This window comes from Psammomys obesus, unplaced genomic scaffold (genome assembly GCF_907164565.1).
Source record: "Psammomys obesus unplaced genomic scaffold, mPsaObe1.curated_primary_1811, whole genome shotgun sequence".
Taxonomy (NCBI): domain Eukaryota; kingdom Metazoa; phylum Chordata; class Mammalia; order Rodentia; family Muridae; genus Psammomys; species Psammomys obesus.
Window position 1 is genome coordinate 13,307,218 of NW_026596088.1, and position 20,410 is coordinate 13,327,627.

The 20,410-nt window shown below is 44.5% G+C and overlaps 1 protein-coding gene across 1 annotated transcript in view; it reads right to left on the reverse strand.

The window, feature by feature from the left end:
* Positions 1-20,410, reverse strand: part of Spon1 (spondin 1) — a 280,351-nt gene that overhangs the window by 97,811 nt on the left and 162,130 nt on the right. Inside the window, exon 6 of the mRNA XM_055627495.1 lies at positions 17,890-18,038. Coding sequence (XP_055483470.1) covers positions 17,890-18,038 — 149 coding nt within the window. The remainder of the gene's footprint in view (positions 1-17,889; positions 18,039-20,410) is intronic.

Consider the following 20,410-nt stretch of genomic DNA (forward strand, 5'->3'; position numbering starts at 1 on the left):
TCTAAACCCTCCTTTAATTGAAAAACTGTATGTAAAATTACTTCCTCAGTCAATGGAGACCAAATTAGGCGTATGTGTCTTAATATCAGGTAGGAAGCAAAAAGAAATTCAGAGGCTCTGGGGTTAAAATCTCCAGTTGCTGTCCTCTCTCTACATGGATTCTGAACAGCCAGGGTCAGTCGATTGTGGACGGAAAAGTATTCAGAAACACTAGGCCTCGACTCTTCTCTGGAAAGCATCCCTTGGACAGCACAGAGAAGCGTAGCTTTTTCATAGAACTTACTTTGCATTTGGCATTTAAAAGCACCTAGAGATAATGATTTGACTCTAAAGGAGGGCGTGGACATGTTACATGCAAGTATGGTGCTAGTTTACCTGAGCACCTGCTGTTTTCAGGGGACCCCAGAATCAACCTTTATCAGATCAACCACACTTCAGGGTCAATTATCCTTCATGTGACAAGTATTTTGAAAGAGATTATATTCCAAATCTCTGAATCTCTCAAATACTTCGGGGCTCTAATGTATGTCAGATAGGATTAGGTCTGACTGCATATGACTTGGAAAGCAAGTACCAGCTTAAATCAAGAACACATTTATTTTTCTCTTACGTAAAAACTTTTTTAGGTGGTGGCTGGAGAGATGGCTTAGTGGTTAAGAGCACTGGCTGCTCTTCCAGAGGACCCAGGATCAATTCTCAATACCCACATGAAGACTTACAACTATCTGCACCTATAGTTCCAGGAGACTGGACTCTATTCTGGCCTCCATGGACACCAAGTTTTCAAGTGGAGCACAGACATACATGCAGGCAAAATACGGCACAATCCAACCCAACACAACATAACTTAAAAAGTCTGCAGATGGAGGGTTCAGGGGACAGAGGGGGCATGCTCTGTTCTGTGTCTTTTTAGGAAATTTAACTCTTTTTTTTCCCTGCTGTCTTATTGGCCACAAGTTAGTTTCCTGGTATGGATAACTCAGGTAAAGCTGGGTAAGGTCATTTTTGCTCTGAGTGGTCATGTATTCTTCTGACAGTTAGCATCCTGATATGTAAAATGAGTGGGGGAACTCACACACATCTGAGCTTAAACTTATCCATGAACTTTTTCTGAGTTCCTGCTTGTGCAGCACAGCCCTGGAGGGCCTTTCTGGCTGTTAGTTAGACGAACAAAGCTCTTGGCAGAGTTGATGGATAACAACTGTAGAAGCTATACTCTTTAGCCCGATGCATGCTATCTTCATTGTTCCAGGTAAAATCCTGGGTATTTTAGGAGTTCACCTAGAAGTCCAGACACTTACCCTTAACTGGGACAAAGGTAGAGAAAAGTCAATACTGCTGTAGTGTGTGCTGGGGGAGGCAGGGAATCCCAGGGAAACAGCTGTCCCCAGTTAGAAGGTCTTTAGAGAACAGTGCAAACAAGGGGACAACTGTACTGAAAAGTGAGACTTTATGGATGTGAAGGGACAGATTGTTGTCAGAGAGGGAGAGAGAAGTAGGGAACTCTCTCTCAGAGGATCAGAGTCTAAGAGTGCATCTGGGTCCTGACACAGCATAGGCCTACAAGAATGGTAGTGCAGGAACCGACATTCAAGAATGATGTTTTGGAGGCTTTCTCTCTCTCCCTCTCTGTCCCTCTCCCCCTCTCCCTCTGCATGTGTTTTCATTCTTAACTCTATCTCCAGGGTGATGACAGTAAAACCCTTTGGTCATTTGGAATCCACAAGGATATGCCCAGATTCATTGGTGTAGCGGATGTAGCAGGTCTGAGTAAAACAGGCTTGGAAGGGGGGATTTAGGGACCAGAAAGAAAGAATTCACTCTCGAAAGAAAGGCAAGTGGGCCAAGTTTAGGGAGGGTGACTGGAGCAATCAGTTGGGGGTTTATGATGACGAGACCTGCCACCTCTTCCCAAGTCCATGTCAAAGTTCAGCCACTGTGTGGAGACAGTACATGGGCTGTCAGTTCTTATGGCCTGGGCATGAACTCTTCATCCACTATTGCCGCCTCGGAGTGTGCAGGACAGCAATCGCCTTCTCCAGGGTTTTCGTTTCCTTCAGTACAGTGAAGATGACGACAGCCCATTTCACAGGGTTACAAAGCCTTGATGGGGTAATTCATGTAAAGTGTTTCCCAGTCTGGGTTTTCGGAACATCCCAGGCGTTCACTGCAAGCATTATTAAAGCTAGGCCATGTCACAAACCAGCACAGGAGCTGATTTCGGTCATTGTGATATCATACCGACAAGCATGTGCATGCGTGTTCGAGCAAGCAAGTTACTTAAAACAGACCTAGATTGGGCCAAAGCCTGAGTGAAAGAATTAGGTTAACAAGTACACGCTAGACGCTCTGCCGATGAGGCCACATGGAGCCTCCATTCAAGACCAGCCAGTGCTTGAGGTGGATACTGTGACAGCCCATGTAGCCGATGATGCTTTGGTCGGCCTGGGGCCATGTGTGGCAGCTCACACGTTCCCACCAGAAAGCCCCCTGTTTGCGAAGAGTGAGCGGGGTTTGATCTCAGACTTCCTTAGGTCAGTTATTATCATACTTTATTTGCATGACCTTGTGAAGCTTTGTGGAACGGATGTATATGAGGAAAGAGAGGTGTTGCTTATCACTTCTTTGAAAGGACTCGTCAAAGGCACGTTGTTGGAAATGCGCTGTGGAGCTGGGAGAGGGCAACGACATGGGGAAGTGACACAAATCGGGGTTCTGTTCTCCAGTTGCTCTGTTCATGTCCTTAAGTGCCAGTACCAGATATGTTTTCAAGAGCTTTAAACTGGAGACTAAGGGAGATGAATCATTAGTATGATATATTTGTGATTAAATGTACATTTGTGGGGCCAGTGACAGGGTTTAATGGGTAAAGGGGCTGGCCACACAAGCGCAGGGACCTGAGTTTGAACCTCTGTAAAGATGTAAGGGGAGAACGGATTCCACAAAGCTGTTCTCTGAACTGCGAAAGTGCACATGCATCTCACCACAGCACGAGTAATAATCATATAAATATTAAAATTACATAGTTGTAAGTGAAAATGAAATATTTGATATATTCGCATATTAATTTCTATAGTTCCTTGTTTTAACACATTCTTGTTAGGCTACAGTAATTGGTTACTACTGTCAATTGAGTTAAAATAGAGGGCATTTGCCAAAGTAGCTAACACACACACACACACACACACACACACACACACACACACACGCACGCACACGCGCACACACACACTTCGATCTATAGCCAGCAAAATCTTCATTACTTTATTAGCATTCTTTTTCAAAGGCATTAAGGAAGTCTTTGATAACACCTGGTTCAGAACCAACAGCTTAAACAATTGAAAAAATAGAATCAATTGTATGCCCTCTCATAGTTAAGAATCTACTGTGGTCCTCACAGCTGATAACTGCAACTCATTATTTTGAATCTGTAGAGTTTTTGTTGTTGTTTTATTTTTCAAGACAGGGTTTCTCTGTGTAGCCGTGGCTGTCCTGGACTCACAGAGATCTGCCTGCCTCTGCCTTTCTGAGTGCTGGGATTAAAGGCATGTGCCACCATGCCTAACTGAGGTTTTTGTTTTTAAGTCTTAAAATTTTGAATTGTCTTAGCTTTTATCAGTATATACTTAGAAAGACTGTCACTTACACACAGCAGTATCTCAAAGTCAGATAACAAAACTTCCCAACAGGCCGCGCTCAGACTCAGCCCAGGTAATAATCCCCGTGGAGATGGGTTATGCGAGTGTGAAATTAGACACAGAAGAAGAGTGCTCTGAGTGTGAAGAGACTTTGCAGAAGCTCAGGAAAACCTGTCACCGAAAGTGTCAAGGTGTCACTAGCCTCATCCTCACTGTGGACTCTTCCAAAGCATTTATATGTAAGAAAGCAAGGCCTGGTGTAAGACTGTGTTTTCCAGTATAGATCAACGCTGTAAACAAATAGCAAGAACTGTGCCTTAAGGATGGATTTTTGAAAAAAAAAAATGCAGGCAGAAACACAGACTTCCATATTCAGACATAGAACGGATATCGGTGAGTGGAGGTGGGCCTTGCACAACAGGTCACAACGAGGTCGGAGACACAGCTGGCCAGGGCTAGACACAGGAGGGAGTCACATACTCCAAAATGCATTTCCTTTCTATTGGCATTTCATGTTTTTCTTTTTTCACTTTTTCCTGTTTATGGATGTTTATATATGTGTGGGTGCAAGTCCACAGGGGTGAGGCTGTATACGGAAGCTGGAGGATGGTGTCGGAATCATCCTCAGTTGCTCTCCACCTTACCCTTAAGCCTCTCAAGCTCAGAGCTTGCTGATATGGTTAGTATTGCTTGCCAGTTAGCCAGATTGTTCTGGAGCTCCCTCTACCTACTGGGGTGGGGTGCCATGGCCACCTGGCTCTTATGTGGGTTCTGGGGATCCAAACTCCAGTCTTCACACCTATATAACATAGGCTTCAATCACTGAGCACCCACCACCACCACCAGGAGCTCAGCATGACGGTTTCTCCTCAGCTGCAGAGAGGTAAGAGCTGAGAAGTTGACCATAGCTTTTGGCAGCCTCATGGAACTGGAAGAAGAAAAAAAACACAATCACCTTAATTTAGATCCTAAAAACAAGGGGACAGAGAACTGAGCCTGGTGTTTGCTACTGCCTTTTCTTCTGGGCCAGTTTCTGGCCTTTGAGCTTCATGAGGAGCACAAGCGGGAACTGTGAGCAGAAATGAGAAGCTGGGAATTTAATCAGGGCCCTCAGCAGCCTTGGACTCTGCAGTTAGAGCTGGAAATGGTAAGCGGTAATGGGGAGAGACCTGTTTAGTGGGGAACCCTGAAAAGTGACATCCTTGGAATCAATAAGAATCTCACAAAGACTGACCTCTATCTAGCCTCAAAACAGCCTGACTCAGGGTGATCTGCTGCCTGAAGAAAGTGAAAGACAAATGTTTTCTGAGGGCCTGTCAGCTAGAGCTTTTGCGGTATTTAATATTCACTTACGGTATTCCATAAAAAGATGATACACAGCTGGAAACAGAATCATAGAACAAAACAGACAAGAGAAACAGACCCACAGGTGATCTAGATAATACAGCTCTTAGCCCCCAGTTTCACTTCTTTGTCTGTGATGGTTTCCTTGCACAAAATGGGCTCACCAACATGCATGGTGAGTTTTGGATTATCATAAAATCCGTTCGAGGAAGAAAAGCCCACTGAATCTTGGTTATAGAGGAAAGTTTCATCTCAGTAGACTCAGCTGTGCCTTTTTTTTCAGCTTTGCTTTATAGTCATGATCACGGATCGTAAGCCAGATGCATACATGCTTTATACTTGTACTGATTCTCAAACAAACTTTTAAGTTAATTCTTTGAGAATTTCATATGATGCATTTGATCACATTCACCTCGTTTCCTCTCTCCAATTCTTCTCAGAACCACTTCTGTCTCCTTTTGCCCAACATCATATCCTTTCTCCTCTTAAAAGAAAATAAATCATTGACTCCAATTTTGCCACCCATACACTCATGGGTGTGGTGCCATCCACTGCAGTGTGGTTGACCTACCTACAGCCATGTCCTTAAAGAGAACTGACTCTCCCTTCCCCAGAAGACATAGATTGTCCATAGCTCCTCAGGGATAGGCGTTCATGAATGCCTTCTTACTCCATGCTAGACTACTGGCAGGCTTATACTGTGCTGGCCAAGGCTGCTATGAGTTCATGACTATAGCCATCCTGTCATGTCTAGAAGACACTGTTTCATTCTGGTCTTCCCCAACCTCTGAGCCTTAGGATTTTTCTGGTATGATTCCTGAGCCTTGGGTTGTGACCACAGTCATTTATTCTCTATATTTTGACCATGCACTATTTTTAAAATAAGCATTCTGGAGGCATAAAGCATAAATCCAGTCTACTCAATGTAACATGTATATACTTCTCAATGATTATCAACGATATATAGAATATATATATACACACATACACACACACTTGTGGCACAAAATAATCTCTAAATGATGTTACCAGCAAGTAAATTATCTAATATTTTCTATTCTTCACAAAACAAGCTTCTAAGAACTGTCAGATGCATTTCTAGGCATTTATAGGGCTACTTCATTTCCTCCCAGTGCCACCCCAGAGAGCTACTCCCAGGAGCTGCAGTTTCCAATGAGCAGGCTGCCCATAACAAATGTGAATCAATGCCTTTGGAATAGCATTGCTTTCTAGTTAATGGACTTTTGATTTTCTTTACCCATTGATTAATGAAGCAGTAATTCTGCTTTTGAATTAGAAGACAAATTAAAACATACTGTAACTGGAGCCTTTTGGGAAACAGCTATAGTTTGGAAAACTGATGGTGGCTATGGAGACAAGGTAGGTTAGAATGGCCATGGAACTGTAGGGAAACAGAGGGAAAAGGCATTCAACCCAATTGAATATATGCTTCCCAGTGTACAACAAGGCACCAGCATTTCAGAAGTGGCTATGCCATGTAACCTCAGGAGCCCTGCTCTTCCTCATTGTGAGATGGAATCTTCTTCATTTGCAGTTTTCATTTGCAGTTTTTGTGGTGGTATTTTAAAGCCATCCACTTTTAGACAGAATTAGGTAGAGCTGTCCATTCTGCCCTGAAGTGAATCTCATCAGTCTGTAACTATCTGTTTTTTCCTGTTTTATATCCCAAAGTCCATGTGTTAGCAGCTTGATTTGTCAGCTCCTGTGCTACTGAGAGGTGCTAGAACCATTAGGAGGTGGGACAAAGTGGGAGGAATTAAGCCACCAGGGTCCTTTGAAGGGGGAATAAAGCTCTAGTTCACTCCTCTGTTTTTTCCCCAGCCACCTGGAGATGACTAACTTGTTCTGACAACTGCTCGCAGCCAGCACACTTTTCTTACTACAGGCCAAAGGCAAGAGCCAATTGATCATGGGCTAGAGACTCTGGCTCCATGAGCCCAAACAGACCCTTCCATCCTAGAGGCTATTCTGCAGCACAGAATCAATTAAAGACATGTTCTCTGTGTGAGGAGATATTTCATTATTTTTATTTCTATGTTAAAATTTATAATATTTTTCACAATAGTTAAGGAACAATGGAGGGGGCTGGAGAAACACATCTCCCCTTTTAAAATCACGAGATGGAAAATATTCATTAGAAAGTCTAGTTTTCCAGCCATAGAAATATAAAACCTCATGAAAATAAAGTACATTTTTCAGTATTCTGGGTGAGTACATGTATGCAGATGACAATTTCAGGAATGCCTTCTGCATTTCCCTTTAGTTGTGAGAGAGGAAGTTACCAGAACAAGGTAACTGCCAGTTCTGTGCTACATGTATGTTCTGCTATTAGTATTTGAACAGTCAAGTGTATACTTTCATCCAAATATAAGTTTGGTGGACTTATATGTAAGCTGTTGGTCACCAAGTTGAGAACACACTAGGAAGCTCACAGAAACATGCTTTCTTCATTATTTTTTTAGTTAAAAAATATATTTTTATGGATATGGAAAACTTGCCTGTATATGCCAGAAGGAGGACCCGGGTTGTGAGGACCCGGGTGCTGGGATTTGAACAAGGTCCTCTGGAAGAGCAGCCAGTGCTTTTTTTTAAAATTTATTACAATTTATTCACTTTGTATCCCAGCTGTAGCCCCCTGCCTCATCCCCTTCCAATCTCATCCTCCCTTTCTCTTCTCCTTCTGTGCCCCTTCCCCAGTTCACTGGTAGGGGAGGTCCTCCTCCTCTTCCCTCTGACCCCAGCCTATCATGTCTCATCAGGACTGGCTGCACTGTCTTTCTCTGTGGCCTGGCAACAGCCAGTGCTCTGAACTGGTGAAGAACATGCTTTCTTATGCAGTCCTTCTAAAGATTTCCCAGCTTCCATGTTTGCTTATTGGTTGGGTTATTATTTAATGATCTAGACTGTAAAATAACCACTTTTTAAATTAATAACACAAAAACATGATACAATTTTCAAAAAGCAGAAAGGGAATTTGGCAAAGGTCTCCCTTTCCTCTCCCACAAGAGCTTAAGTCCCTACCCGACAGGGAACCAGCATTCTCATGGACCCTTCAGGAGATGTCCTCATACATCTTTAAGATGGTGATACAATAGAACACACAGTGGGTTTTCTTCAGCAGCACACTCTCTTCTAGCTACGCAGTCTGTCTTAAAAATGTTTAACAGCAGATCCATATTAAATGGTTCCCTATTAAGGGATCTTTAAGATGTTCATCCTTTGATGGTTTGAATGAGAAATGTCCCACATAAGCTCAGGTATTTGAAAACTTATTTCCCAGATGGTGGTGCTGTTTGGGAAGGTTCTGGGGCCGTTAGGAGGTGAAGCTTTCACAGAAGAAATACAACAGTGCAGGGATTGTAGGCTCATCTACTTCCCATTTGCTCTGTCCCTGTGTGTGGATGGAGATGTGATCTCTCAGCTTCCCTCTCTGGATGTCAGCTGCCATGGCTTTCCCACCATTAGGGATTCTCTTTTGGGAACTAGAAGCCCAAATAAAGTTTTCCATAAGTTATTTCTGGTCATGGTGTCTCATCGTGGCAGCAACATATTACACAACCAATTTGTGTGTGTGTATGTGTACTTCAGTGTAGTTATCAAATCTATCACGAAAAGGCATAGGTTTATGGGATCAATTTAAATTTCTCTAATTGTAGATGAATTGGGCATCCTTAAAAAAAATCTAAAACCCATCTAGTTTCTTTCTGAGACAAGTCCATATGTTTATATTATTTTCCCATTTGTCTCTTGGTCTTAAAAACTGACCTGTTTGGTGAGCTGGCACATACCTGTAAATCCCAACATGTGGGAGGGGAAGACAGGAAGATCAGGAGTTCAAGGCCAGCCAGGGCTATAATCTGGGTAAAACTCTTTACCAATAAACCATAAACAAACAAGAAAACATATATTAAAAAACCAACCCTTTGTTTACTATATGAATTATCAATATTTTATGCTATTTGCCCTTTATCCTAAAATTTTCTTGGGGCTGGGAAGATGGCTCAAGTTCATTTTCCAGCATCCATGCCAGGTGATTCACAACTGTCTGTGACTTTAGTTCCAGGGGATCCAATGCCCTCTTCTGGCTCCTCAGGTATCTACACTCATGTGCACCTACCCATACATAGATACATGCATAAATTAATACTTTTAAAAGAGTAAAAAAAAAATTATATTAAAAGTATTTCTTGTTTGTCTTATATCTTCTTTGTTCGACAAGAAAAGTTGATTTTTTTCATGTATTCTCCCATGTTGATGTATTCATTTAAAAATATTTAAATCATCAATATAATCAAAGTTTATATTTTAGTTCAGAGACTGAGAATTGAAGAACATGTCTTTTTTTTCCCTCAGTGTTTCCAGTTGTTCCACTGCCATTTATCAAATGACCCATTATTTCCCCAGTTGGTAGGAAAGTGCATGTTTTCATGTGCTCAGTTTACAAATGAACTCGAGTCTATTTTTAGGCTTTGTATTGGATGCTGTTGATCTGTCTGCTCATGTCCTAGCTCTGTAGTTTTGTCACTGCTATTTTATAGTGTTTTCATATTCGCTTTGCTGAGTCTCATCACTCTCATCATTTTACCCCCAGACATGTTTTGGCTATTTTTGACTGCTTAGCTCTCCATTTCTATGGGATCAGGCTGTGTAGTTAAAAAACAACTCCATATTTCTTGGTGAAACATATGATGTTTTAAAACTGAGTATTCGGGGGCAGGAGTTAGTTTTTAAAATCAATGTTTTGTTTGTCTATTTAAGTACATTCTTGGAGAAGGTATTGTATGTATAAATTGGTAAAACGGAAGCAGTAAAAAGGGCAGCTGGGAAAATGTGAGCGAACCTTTCTGTTCTGAGCCTCGCCTTCCTTGTTGGTTCTAGAGGTGTGAGTCTCCGGTGTGTGTCCATCAGGATATTCTGAGCACAACTGGGTGTAGGAATTCACATGTGTGGGTATCACACATCTGATCCTAGTATTTGAGAGGATGAGACAGGAGGACTTCCAGGAGTTTGAGGTCATCCTAGCTACATACCAAGTTCCAGGCAAACCTGGGATAGAGTGAGACCCTGCCCTCCACCCCACCACCATCAGAAATACTCTGCGCATGCAAAATTCTCTCTGTGCATACAGTCAGTTCACTCTGACCCAGATGCCTCTCTCCCCAGATGGCTCAGGCTACACACTGTTTTACTCTTCCCCGTCTTGACATATGTACTGGGGAGTATTCCACAGCAGCACGTACAGACCTGGCTTAGGCCCTTTAAGAGCGGCATGGCATTTGACTATATGATATAGCTAGAACTTAAAATGCCCTCTACTAATAAAAATATATCGTATTTCCACCTCTCAGTTTTTAAGCAATGTTGTGACAAATGCTTTTCTTCATATAGCTTTGTATGAGAACAGTCTCTAGGAACAGAATTACCATCTAGAACAGTGGTCCTCAACCTTTCCAATGCTTGTGACCCTTTAATACAGCTCCTCATGCTGTGACCCCCCCCAAACATAAAATTATTTCTGTTGCTACTTCATCACTGCAAATTTGCTACTGTTATGAATCCTAATGTAAATTTTTTAGAGGTAGAGGTTTGCCAAAGGGGTTGTGACCTAGAGGTTGAGAACTGCTGATCTAGTGGTATAAAGACGTACTCAGACAGGCGTGGTGGTGTGCACCTGTATAGACTTAGGAGGCTGAGGCAGGAGGCTCCCAAGTTTAAGGCCAGCCTGGTGCTATACAGGGAGAGCCTGTCTCAATAAATAAACAATTCAGACAAATGGGTACAGTGACAATATGAATATCCTTGTGAATGGCTATGCTAGAAACAGATGCTCTGTTTTTATTGCTACAATGAAAGGACAGCATACAATTTTAACAAATATTGCTGTATCGCCCTACACACATCTTCAGGCAATTTATCAATTATCTCCCGCTTGAGTTCGCCTTCCATTTGGACTATTTTGTTTTCAGCTGCTGTGAAAATAGATTTTTCTGTGAGATAAATAGTATGTAAGTTTTGATCAAATAAATGCCCACCTTTTCTCACCCAGAGACATCAGAATTACCAGGCACCGGTGATGTTGTTAGGTAAAAGTTTGGGGTGTGAGAGCTGCTGCTCAGAGGATGGCTCCTCACCCTTCTGGTGTGGGGCAGCCTGGGCTACTGGGAATTTCTATTTGTCTTAAGCCTCAGCTGAAGCAGAGAACTTGGATGATCCTGCCTCCAGCACCATGAGTGGAATAAGTGTCAATTGTGTATAATTGTGTACAAGTCTGTGCTACTATGTTTTATAGCAACAGAAAGCAAATTAGACAAAAGAGCCACAGATCTTGACTAAATGTTTCCTGAGAAGGCAGCAAAGGAGAAATCCCATCATGCAGTTCTACAAAGCACACTGCTAAAAATGCTCTTCAGATGCCTTGAAGTCTTTGGTTTCCCTTTCTCTCCCTGACTTTCAATCCAAACAGGAGCTGTTCAACTATGCCTCTTTTCACTCCTGAGATTCTAATATCACCTCACCTCTTCGTCCTGCCTTTCCCTCTTGCTTTTCCTTTTCTAGTTTTCATTCTCACATACACAAAAAATTGTTTTTCACACCTTTTACTTCTTTCAACTGTGTTTCTACCCAATAAAAGCAAGCCATCCCCTCTCAAGGGGAAGAGAGGTTACAAATCCTCCTGATTAATTTTTACATTCTAGTCATAAGAAAAATAATGCTATATACCAAGCTGAGTATCACTCACACGTTACTTCACAATGAACAACTGTGCTCTATCCTGCCAACATCACCATTTGAGAATGCAGACCTTGATGACCGCTGGGTTGATCTACTCAAGGTAACAGACTTAAGTCACAGTAAGGTTACCCACTGGTCCCCCTTGCTTCCCAGATCCTTAAAAGTGTGTGGCAGCTAGAGTCGAGGGCTCGGGAGTAGTCTCAGCTGTGTTTCTGCCTGGTGCCCTGTTTTGATCTCTGCGTGTCTAAACCCATGTGCTTCAGTTTACTAATGCCCCCTGGTCCCACCTCAACTACTCAACTGACTTGTGGGCCCAGCATCATGTCACCAGGTTGGTAAAACTCAGCATCTTGGGTTTCTGCTGTTGTGCTACTTCTCCTTCGGCATCGCCCCCTCCCCCAAGTACAGTCTGGACAGACTGCCTGCATCCCCATCCTTCGGCTAGGGCTTTGTGATTCAGTCTGGTCCTTGCTTGTCTGTTGCTGCCCTGAAAGGCATTTGCTTCCAATTCCATTTTTGCCCTAAACTGCCTGCCCAGGGGGCCTGTATGCAGCCACAGGCTAGGCTGCTGATTGGACTAATGGCAGATGCTGTGGCAGGGCATCAGCGCCAAAGATCTTCCTATGAGGAGAAAGCGTAAGTAGAAACAGGAGCCAGAGTGAGCAGCTGTCGGGGCCATGGACTGAGATTCAGGCTCGGGATCAGGGGTTTGAACACCTACGCATGTAGAAGGGAAAGGCCATTTGCACTGGTGGGAAGTGGGCTTGGGAGGGCACTCCTGCACAGAACTGGATGCTTCGAAGGACTTCCCCAACTGTGATCAAGGGATGAGGAAACCCTCCACTGGGCATTTGGGGGTGTGGCAAGGAGGCTGCTCTGGGCACCTCTATGGCATGGACCCTTGGGCTCTCTCATGCTCAGGTGTAGAAGAGTCCTGGCGCATGCCAGCTGTGAAGTGGAAAGTCCAGAGCTAAGGGATAACATAAGAGTCAGGTGGGACCAGGAGGATTAAAACAAGGTCACTTTGTGAAGGTATCAGTCCATGAGGGTTTTTTTTTTTTCCCTCTCTCTCCAGATTAAAAGAAAATCCTGCAGAAGATGGCTAAAATGCACTAAAGCAGAAAAAAAACTAGTGAGACAGAAAATGTAGTTCAGTGGAAAGGAAGAGATGTCCCTATCTAAGGCCCTGTGGCCACAGAACAACCTAAGCGAGAACACTGTCCGTGCTTAGTGTTGCTGAAGAGCTAAGGCAGCCTGGATAGGAACAGACTGGTATGGAAGGAAGCAGAGGACTCGGGCAGTGAGAAGGTTCCACTCAGCTGGGAGACAGAGAAAGAAAGGCTGTGAGGGTCAGCCTAGGTCAGGGGCAGCACCAGAAGCTGTAGGGCTCCATGCTTCCTAGAGAAGACACTGCTGAACTAAGAATGGGAGCTGGGAGCTGAAAGGGGCAGAAGGGAGAAGGGGACAGCACGCTATCAAGGTCCAGGGGATTTGGAACAGCACCCACAAAACTGGTGCACTCCAGTGTGGAGGAGGCAGAAGCTGCGGCGTGGTGAGTTTCAAGGCCGGCACCGAGCTCTCTGGGTGAGCGGGCACCATGTTTACCCTGGTATCCAGCAGAAAATCAGACACCCAAATTTGCAGCTGCTGGCTTACAAGACGTTATAGTGGGGGTAAAGTCTTCCTAAGCAATGAGCTTGCATCGGCTCTCTGGACTTCACTCCCTCCAGAGTCATCTTCCATTTCTTCCTCCTGCCTCTGACCTGATGTACCACAGCCTGCCAGGCTAGCCACAGCCTTATGTTTCTTTCTGTAAACATTGTTATATTTTTTATTAGCATGTACAAATTGCATGCATCCGTAGCATCCAATGTCACATTTGAATACATGCGTACAGTGTGCTGATCAAAGCCAGCCCTCATTAATCTCCCCTCCCCTTCCCAACCTCTGCTCATCCCTATTCTACATTTGGTTCTGCTTCCTCAAGTGCCTGAATATGAGAGAACACACTGTATTGGCTCATTTTACTTGACAGCAACACCCAAACGCCTCTCAGCTTAGCCAACATCAACTCAAAACACATCAAAGACCTAAAAATAAGACCCCAAACTAGACAACTACTAGATGAAAACAGGGAAAAATACTTCAAGACATCGGTGTACTCAACAGGATGGCCAAATGGGCTGACAACAAACAAAATCACGCTGCAAAGGAAACAAGCAACGGAGCAGACAGGCATCCACAGAGCGGAGAAATACTTAACAGCTGCTCATCTGACAAAGATTAATACTACCAACTACTTAAGGAACTCACAACAAATCCCTCAGGTCATCGAAACCAAGGATCAGCAAACAGGGGCTGAATGATGGCTCCAGGGTCATCAGGACCTAAGTTTGATCTTCAGCACCCACATAAGAAAGCTGGTCTTGTAGCACACTTGTGATCTTGAGACTGGGGAGACAGAGACAGGAGACAACTTGGAGCTCACTGACCAGTGAGCTGAGCCTGATTGGTGAGTCCTAGGTCTCAGGGAGAGACCCGGTCTCAAAAACCAAGGTGATGACCCCTGAGGAATGATACCCAAGATCGACTTCTGGTCTCTACCCGTATGTACATACATGCTTGTACTCCTGTGCATATTCATGAGCACACACAGGCATAAGCTGAGTTCCAAGTTACTATGGAAGGTTCAGGAAAACAGGAAACACACACTTACAAGTCAGCTGGAGAACCTCTCAAGAAATACACATGGCTGACAAAGACAACTCAGTTATTTCCAATTCCCAGGTCCCACTGGCCACCAGGGAGCATTGGCCTCTCTTCCCCTAAAGAAGGGGCACATATTCTGCCTCCACTGTCTTTCAGTAGCATCATCACTGCTAATGCCTCTGCAGTGATTTGTCACCAATTTCTTTGGAACTTTACAGTTATAGCAACAATAAGGCTTATACCCAACAGAACCATTATGATTCCTCACAACTAATGTGATTAGTGCTTTTGTTCATTTGTGTTTGAAACCCATTAGCATAAAATTTATATCCAATAATAACCATTGTGTTTTTTAATGCTTGTGAAAATGGCTGTGAGGTATAAGTCCATAATAACGAAAGCACAGAATGCCTTTTGTGGGAAAAGGGGCTTTGTTTGCATCATGGCTGGAATGGAGCTCTTTGATAGAGGGTATAAAGTATGAAGGGCCTGGAACAGAGAATTTGTTGAAGTTTTCAAACAAGCCCTCTGGTTATGCAGAAGACACATTTCTATTCTAGGAGGAACCTTCCTCTTTCTCCTTTTTATGTCGCTTCCTCCCTGACTTACAGAAAAATAGAAGTTTTGTGCTTGAAGGGAAGGATATTTAAGGCCATGAATCTTTTGGAACTGAAGGGACCTTGAAATCACTGAACTGAGCTGGATTTCTAAGGAGCTGGGAAGCAGATGGTGCTGCCTGGTGAGGCTCCTTTCAGAGCTGGCAAGAAGTGGGATGGCGGTGTGGCGCTGGGCAGGGGCACAGGTGGGAAGTGCCTTGTTCAGTGTCATGGGGTCCACACTGGGAAAGTCACAGCATGGCCATCTTGAGATTCTCATCAGATTTGGAATGTGGGAGAGGAGGGAGTGTCTGTTTGGAGCCCCGTAGTTCATACACTAGATTCTGTGTATAGGCTTCGGAGCCATACACACTTGGGTTTTCTGTGATTGACTATACCTTCTCCTTACCTGTAGAACTTGAACACTAATGCGGGCCTCTCAGACTCGGATGCAAAGAGGGCTAAGGAGAGCTATCCAGTACCCAGAAGGCCAAGAGGAGGTGTTAGACACACATGTACAGTCTGTCCCCATTACAGTCCCCACAATTAAGCATATTAGCAGGAAAATGTACCAGCTGGCTCAGACAGACCCCTCACGGGAGGCTGGTTAAGGCCACACCACGCACACATTCCCTGAAGTGGGGTATTCAAAGGCTGAAGTCCTGCCCAGGATTTTCAACGTTTCAACTGTCATGACACATGAAAAGTTTAGGTTCACCAGCAAAAAATAATCCCAGTTTACATTTTTAAAAATTCATTACCTGTGTGTGCATGCTAGTGTGTTCTTGTGTGCATGTGTGTGTGTGTGTGTGTGTGTGTGTGTGTGTGTGCGCGCGCAGAGACACCATGATCACAGCAACTCTTATAAAGGAAGTCATTGAATTGGGGCTGGCTTACAGGTCAGAGGTTTAGTCCATTACTGTCGTGTGGGAAAGCATGGTGGCATGCAGACATGGCGCTGGAGAAGATGCTGAGAGTTCTACACCTGGATCCTCAGGCCTCAGGAATAGATGGCCACACACTTCCTCTGACAAAGTGGCACCTACTCCAGCAAGGCCACGCCTCCTAATAGTGCCATTCCTCATGAGCCTACAGGGCCATTTTCTTTCAAACCACCACAAGCTGGTTCTCTCCTTTCACCTCTACATGGCTTCCAAGGATGGAACTCAGGGCACAAAGCTTGTGTATCTGTCTGGCTCATAATCTCAGTTTTGCAAATGATTCCTGCATCTCTCTCCTTTCTGGAAGCCGCTAAAGAAAGTCAACAAGTGGGACTGACACTGTTAGGAAAACACCCTCGATCTCAAATTCACTTGCCAACGTCACCATGTCTTTGTAACAAATGGTTTTCAGCATCCCATTCCTCAGAGCTGGACAATCACAATTTCATGCTTGAGAGCTAGGAAGTGAGACTTTGGGATTCCAGACAAAGGGCACCCAAATGACAAGCCAGATATGGAGAGGCCACTCACGACTTGGCTATAGCCTGAAGAGTTATGTCACTTGTGAGGCACGGCAGAGTGGGAGAAATGGGACAGTTAGAAGGCTGCCACTGTGGGCTGGAGATATAGCTTGGTTAACAGCATGCTGCTATAACTTACATAAATTCCTAGGTTTGATCCTGAACACTGCATAAAAGTTGGCATAGTGCTACATGTCTGAAACCCTAGGACTCAGTTGGTGGAGGCAGGAGGATCAATAGTTCCAGGTCATCTTTAGTTACAAAGAAGGATGATTTGCTCATTAAAGCCATGCCATGTTAAAATATTTAAACTTCAAATCAAATTGAGAAGAAGCATAAGCTCATTCTGAATCCCATCCCCACCTCCCATATTCCAAAAGGATCCCCAGGGCATCATGAAGGAGCAGGGTGACTTCAGCTCCATCCAGTCTAGGACTGTGGGCAGCTCAGAACCCAGATGGTAGGCTTCAGCGAAGCGCTGGGTCTGGGCTGTGCTCACCCCCTCAGTCTGGTCAGGCCTCTGAGGACACATCCATCATGTCACAGCAGGGGCACCCAAATATCTGGAGCCTCCTCCATCATCTTGGGAGATGCAGGGCAGGAGGGAGGAGGATGGCGGCCGCTCTGTGACCTGCAGTGTGAAATAGCCACACTGCAAACACAGCTTGCCCTTTCCTTGCCCCAGAACAGCTGGCATCAGTGAAACATAAGTAGCTCTAGTGCCAGAGCGGCTTCCGTGGGAATGACAGCTAAAGCCAGACCGTCAGCCCTCCACAGCAAACCACAAAAACTGCTATTCTTCCAAGGCCCTGTTCTCAGCCTCTATTTGCTATTAACTAGCTCGGGCTTTTGATGAAGGATGTCCACTATCAGGCAAGCGCATTGACAAGAATAATGGGTCATTTCTCCTGCCTTCCTCAGTAGATGCTGGGACCTTGATAATGGGGAAGCTCCTGGGCTTCTGGTGTTACCTGACATGGCTCACAGTACACGACAGTTATGACTAATGGCCAGGGAATTTATCAGACACATCAAGACACTGTTGCAAAACACCACATGCCAACACATAAAATGTCTATTTTCAGAAGCGACAATTTGCTTAGACAGCTTGAACACCATCCTCCACCCTCAAGAACCATAGTACAAAACTATAAATCACCCTTTCACTCTCAGGAGACCAGAGGTCTGTGTTTCCAATAGCAAGCCTACAGCAGTGGGAAGCGTGCAGAAGCGAGAGGACGCGTGAATTCAAGGAGAGAAACCGAGACTCTCCAATGCACCCCCCTCTCAAGCACTCAACTGCACTTCTCAAGCTCCTGAGAACGAAGCTCAGGAATGCTCCCACCTCATTTTCTAGCTGTTGGTTGAGCAAGGAGTCTGTTCTTACCTGCTGTCGAATTTCTTCCTCCATTTTTACCGGTGAGCCCAGCTCAGCAACTTGCTTGACACCTTCGCTGGCATACCCTCCATATTCCCACAGCACATAGTTCTTAGAGTGGGACCCTCCAATGATGGCAGACCAGTGGTTGGCCCGACCTGGAAGTCAATCAGGATGTAGATGTCAGTGAGGCTGGGGTGGAAATGTGAACCTCTTCAGGGATGGGGAGAAGGGGAAAGCGTTCAAAGATTCAGCCAGTACTGATTGGGCAGGCATTGCCTTGTCTTAATTCCATCACAACTCAATGATTAGAGATAATTTCTACTAACCATGAGTCTGGGGATCATACAGAAGTGAACAGTGGGTACCCCAAGAAGGTAGTCCAGGACTTTCTGCCTAAGGAATTCTCTGAGAGGGGGGCAGTTGAGAGAATTTGAAATACTAGTCAGATTTGAAAGGCAAAATAGAAAAGAAGGGTTTTTTTTTTTTTTTTTTTTTTTTTTTTTTTCCTGGCAGGCTCAGAAACATGAATTAATACTGTGCTTGGACATCCATCAGTAACTGAACATTGCAGTGTCACTGTCAGTGGAGAATTAGGAGATGATGCCATGAGAGCAGAAGGGGCCTGCTCACAGATGACATTGCTCTAAATGCTTCAGGAGTTTGGATGTCATCAGAAAAGATCTGGAAGCCACTGAAGGGCTCTGATCAGGGGGTGACATGATCGCACTTGAATTTTAGATAAATCATCCAGGCAGCAGGGTGAAGGACACAACAGAGGGAGAAGAATGGAGTGGAGATCTTGGGAGGTGAGCAAGGAGCAGACGCTGAAGTGTGTTCGGGAAGTGGCTTTCGTGCTCAGGAGCAGACGTGGCTTTTCTCAGCTGACTTTTATGTACACTCCCACATGAGGGTGTGAGCAGGCCAGTCACATTCAAAGGATGAGGTAGAGAGCGTGGGTGTGTGGAGGCGGACAGTCCACAGTGGCTTGGTGATGACCACAAGGGATGGTGAGAAGTACTGGGGTGCAGGAGAGTTCTCATGTACGATTGTGAGGGAACAGCAATATCTGAATAGGACCAAGACAGAACATGGCTTGAGGGTTTTGTCAAAGTTCCTAAGGAGGTAAGGAGAGTGGTACTCACTGCCGGTACCATGATGGGCTTTTTTTAAAAAAAGCTGCAAATACTATGAACACATCTGCATTTACTGTTGACTAAGTCACATACAGTTCATAGGACTGGTTCAATTCTCAAGCCATTCTTTGGTTGGCTTTACAAAGTCTCAAATTAAAGAATATTTACAGGCACAGTGAAGGGGAAAACTTGAATTAGATAAGCTCAAATGACACTTTTAGTTAACCGTTGTACAATCTAGAGTAGACAGAACTCTTCACTCCATGTTCAAAAGGGATTCTGAGGAGGGCCTGGTTCTGTTTATACAGCAGCCATTACTCCCCAAGTGGCTCCTCAGGAAGGCTTTCTACTCCAGGAGCACACCAAGACCATGAACATAAAGCCAGGTGGTGCCCTCCCAGCCTGCTGAGGGCAGCCACAACCCAATCCAGGCAGCTGACATCACCACACGGGTCAGCCCAAGTGCTCATTATTTCCTACACATCAGGGAAATGAAGCTTTCATGTTTATCCCAAGAAAAGACAGGTGGAGATGTGGCTAGTTCTCTAACTCATTTCCTGAGTGGTATGAAAGGCTTAGCTGCCATCTAAGCTAAGAGCATACTTGTGAATGCACCTGGTGACCTTTAGTTTGTAAGGTGAACACAGGGAGATGGACTTCAGCATCTCTTGTTTCCTGCTCTCCTCTTCCACTGAAATGTCCCCTATGTTCAGGCCTGTCCTAGCTGAAATTCTGCATCTAAGGAGTATTGTTGTTCCCTTTGCATTGTCTTGCTTGGCTTGGATCACTCTTATTCCTCCTTCATGATTTTCCTAATTAATCTCAATTGTCAGCTTGATATGGTCTGGAGTCACCTGAGAGGAGAAGTCTCAATTGAGGGTGGCCCACGTCTGTGCAGGGCTGAGGGTAGACTGTCTTGATTATTAGATGATGTAGGATGATCCAGCCCACTGTGAGTGGCACCATTCCCTGAAATGGAAGTCCTGGGCTGTCTAAAAAAAAAAAATCTAGCTAAGTGAATGAGTGAGTCAGCCAGCAGCACTCCTTCATGGTTTCTGCCACAGTCTCTGCTTACACTGTTGCCTCACTTCCCTCAGTGATGGACTGTGACAAAGAAGTATAAGCCGATGATGTTTGTCACAGCAACAGAGAGGAAACTGTAACAGTGATCACTCAGAAGCTCTGGCTGACTTGAGCTCCTGCCTCCTGTGTCTCCAGTAATACCGACCGTACTGACCAATTTTGTAGTCCTACTAGGCTGAAGTCAGGGAATATGTCTTCATACCTGCTGCTCTCCCCTCATGTTTCCAGGAGCATTTTGTACAATCAATCAAATGAGGAGCTGGCAGTATATAAGCCTGAAACATTGGGGTCACATGGGCACAATTTAATTT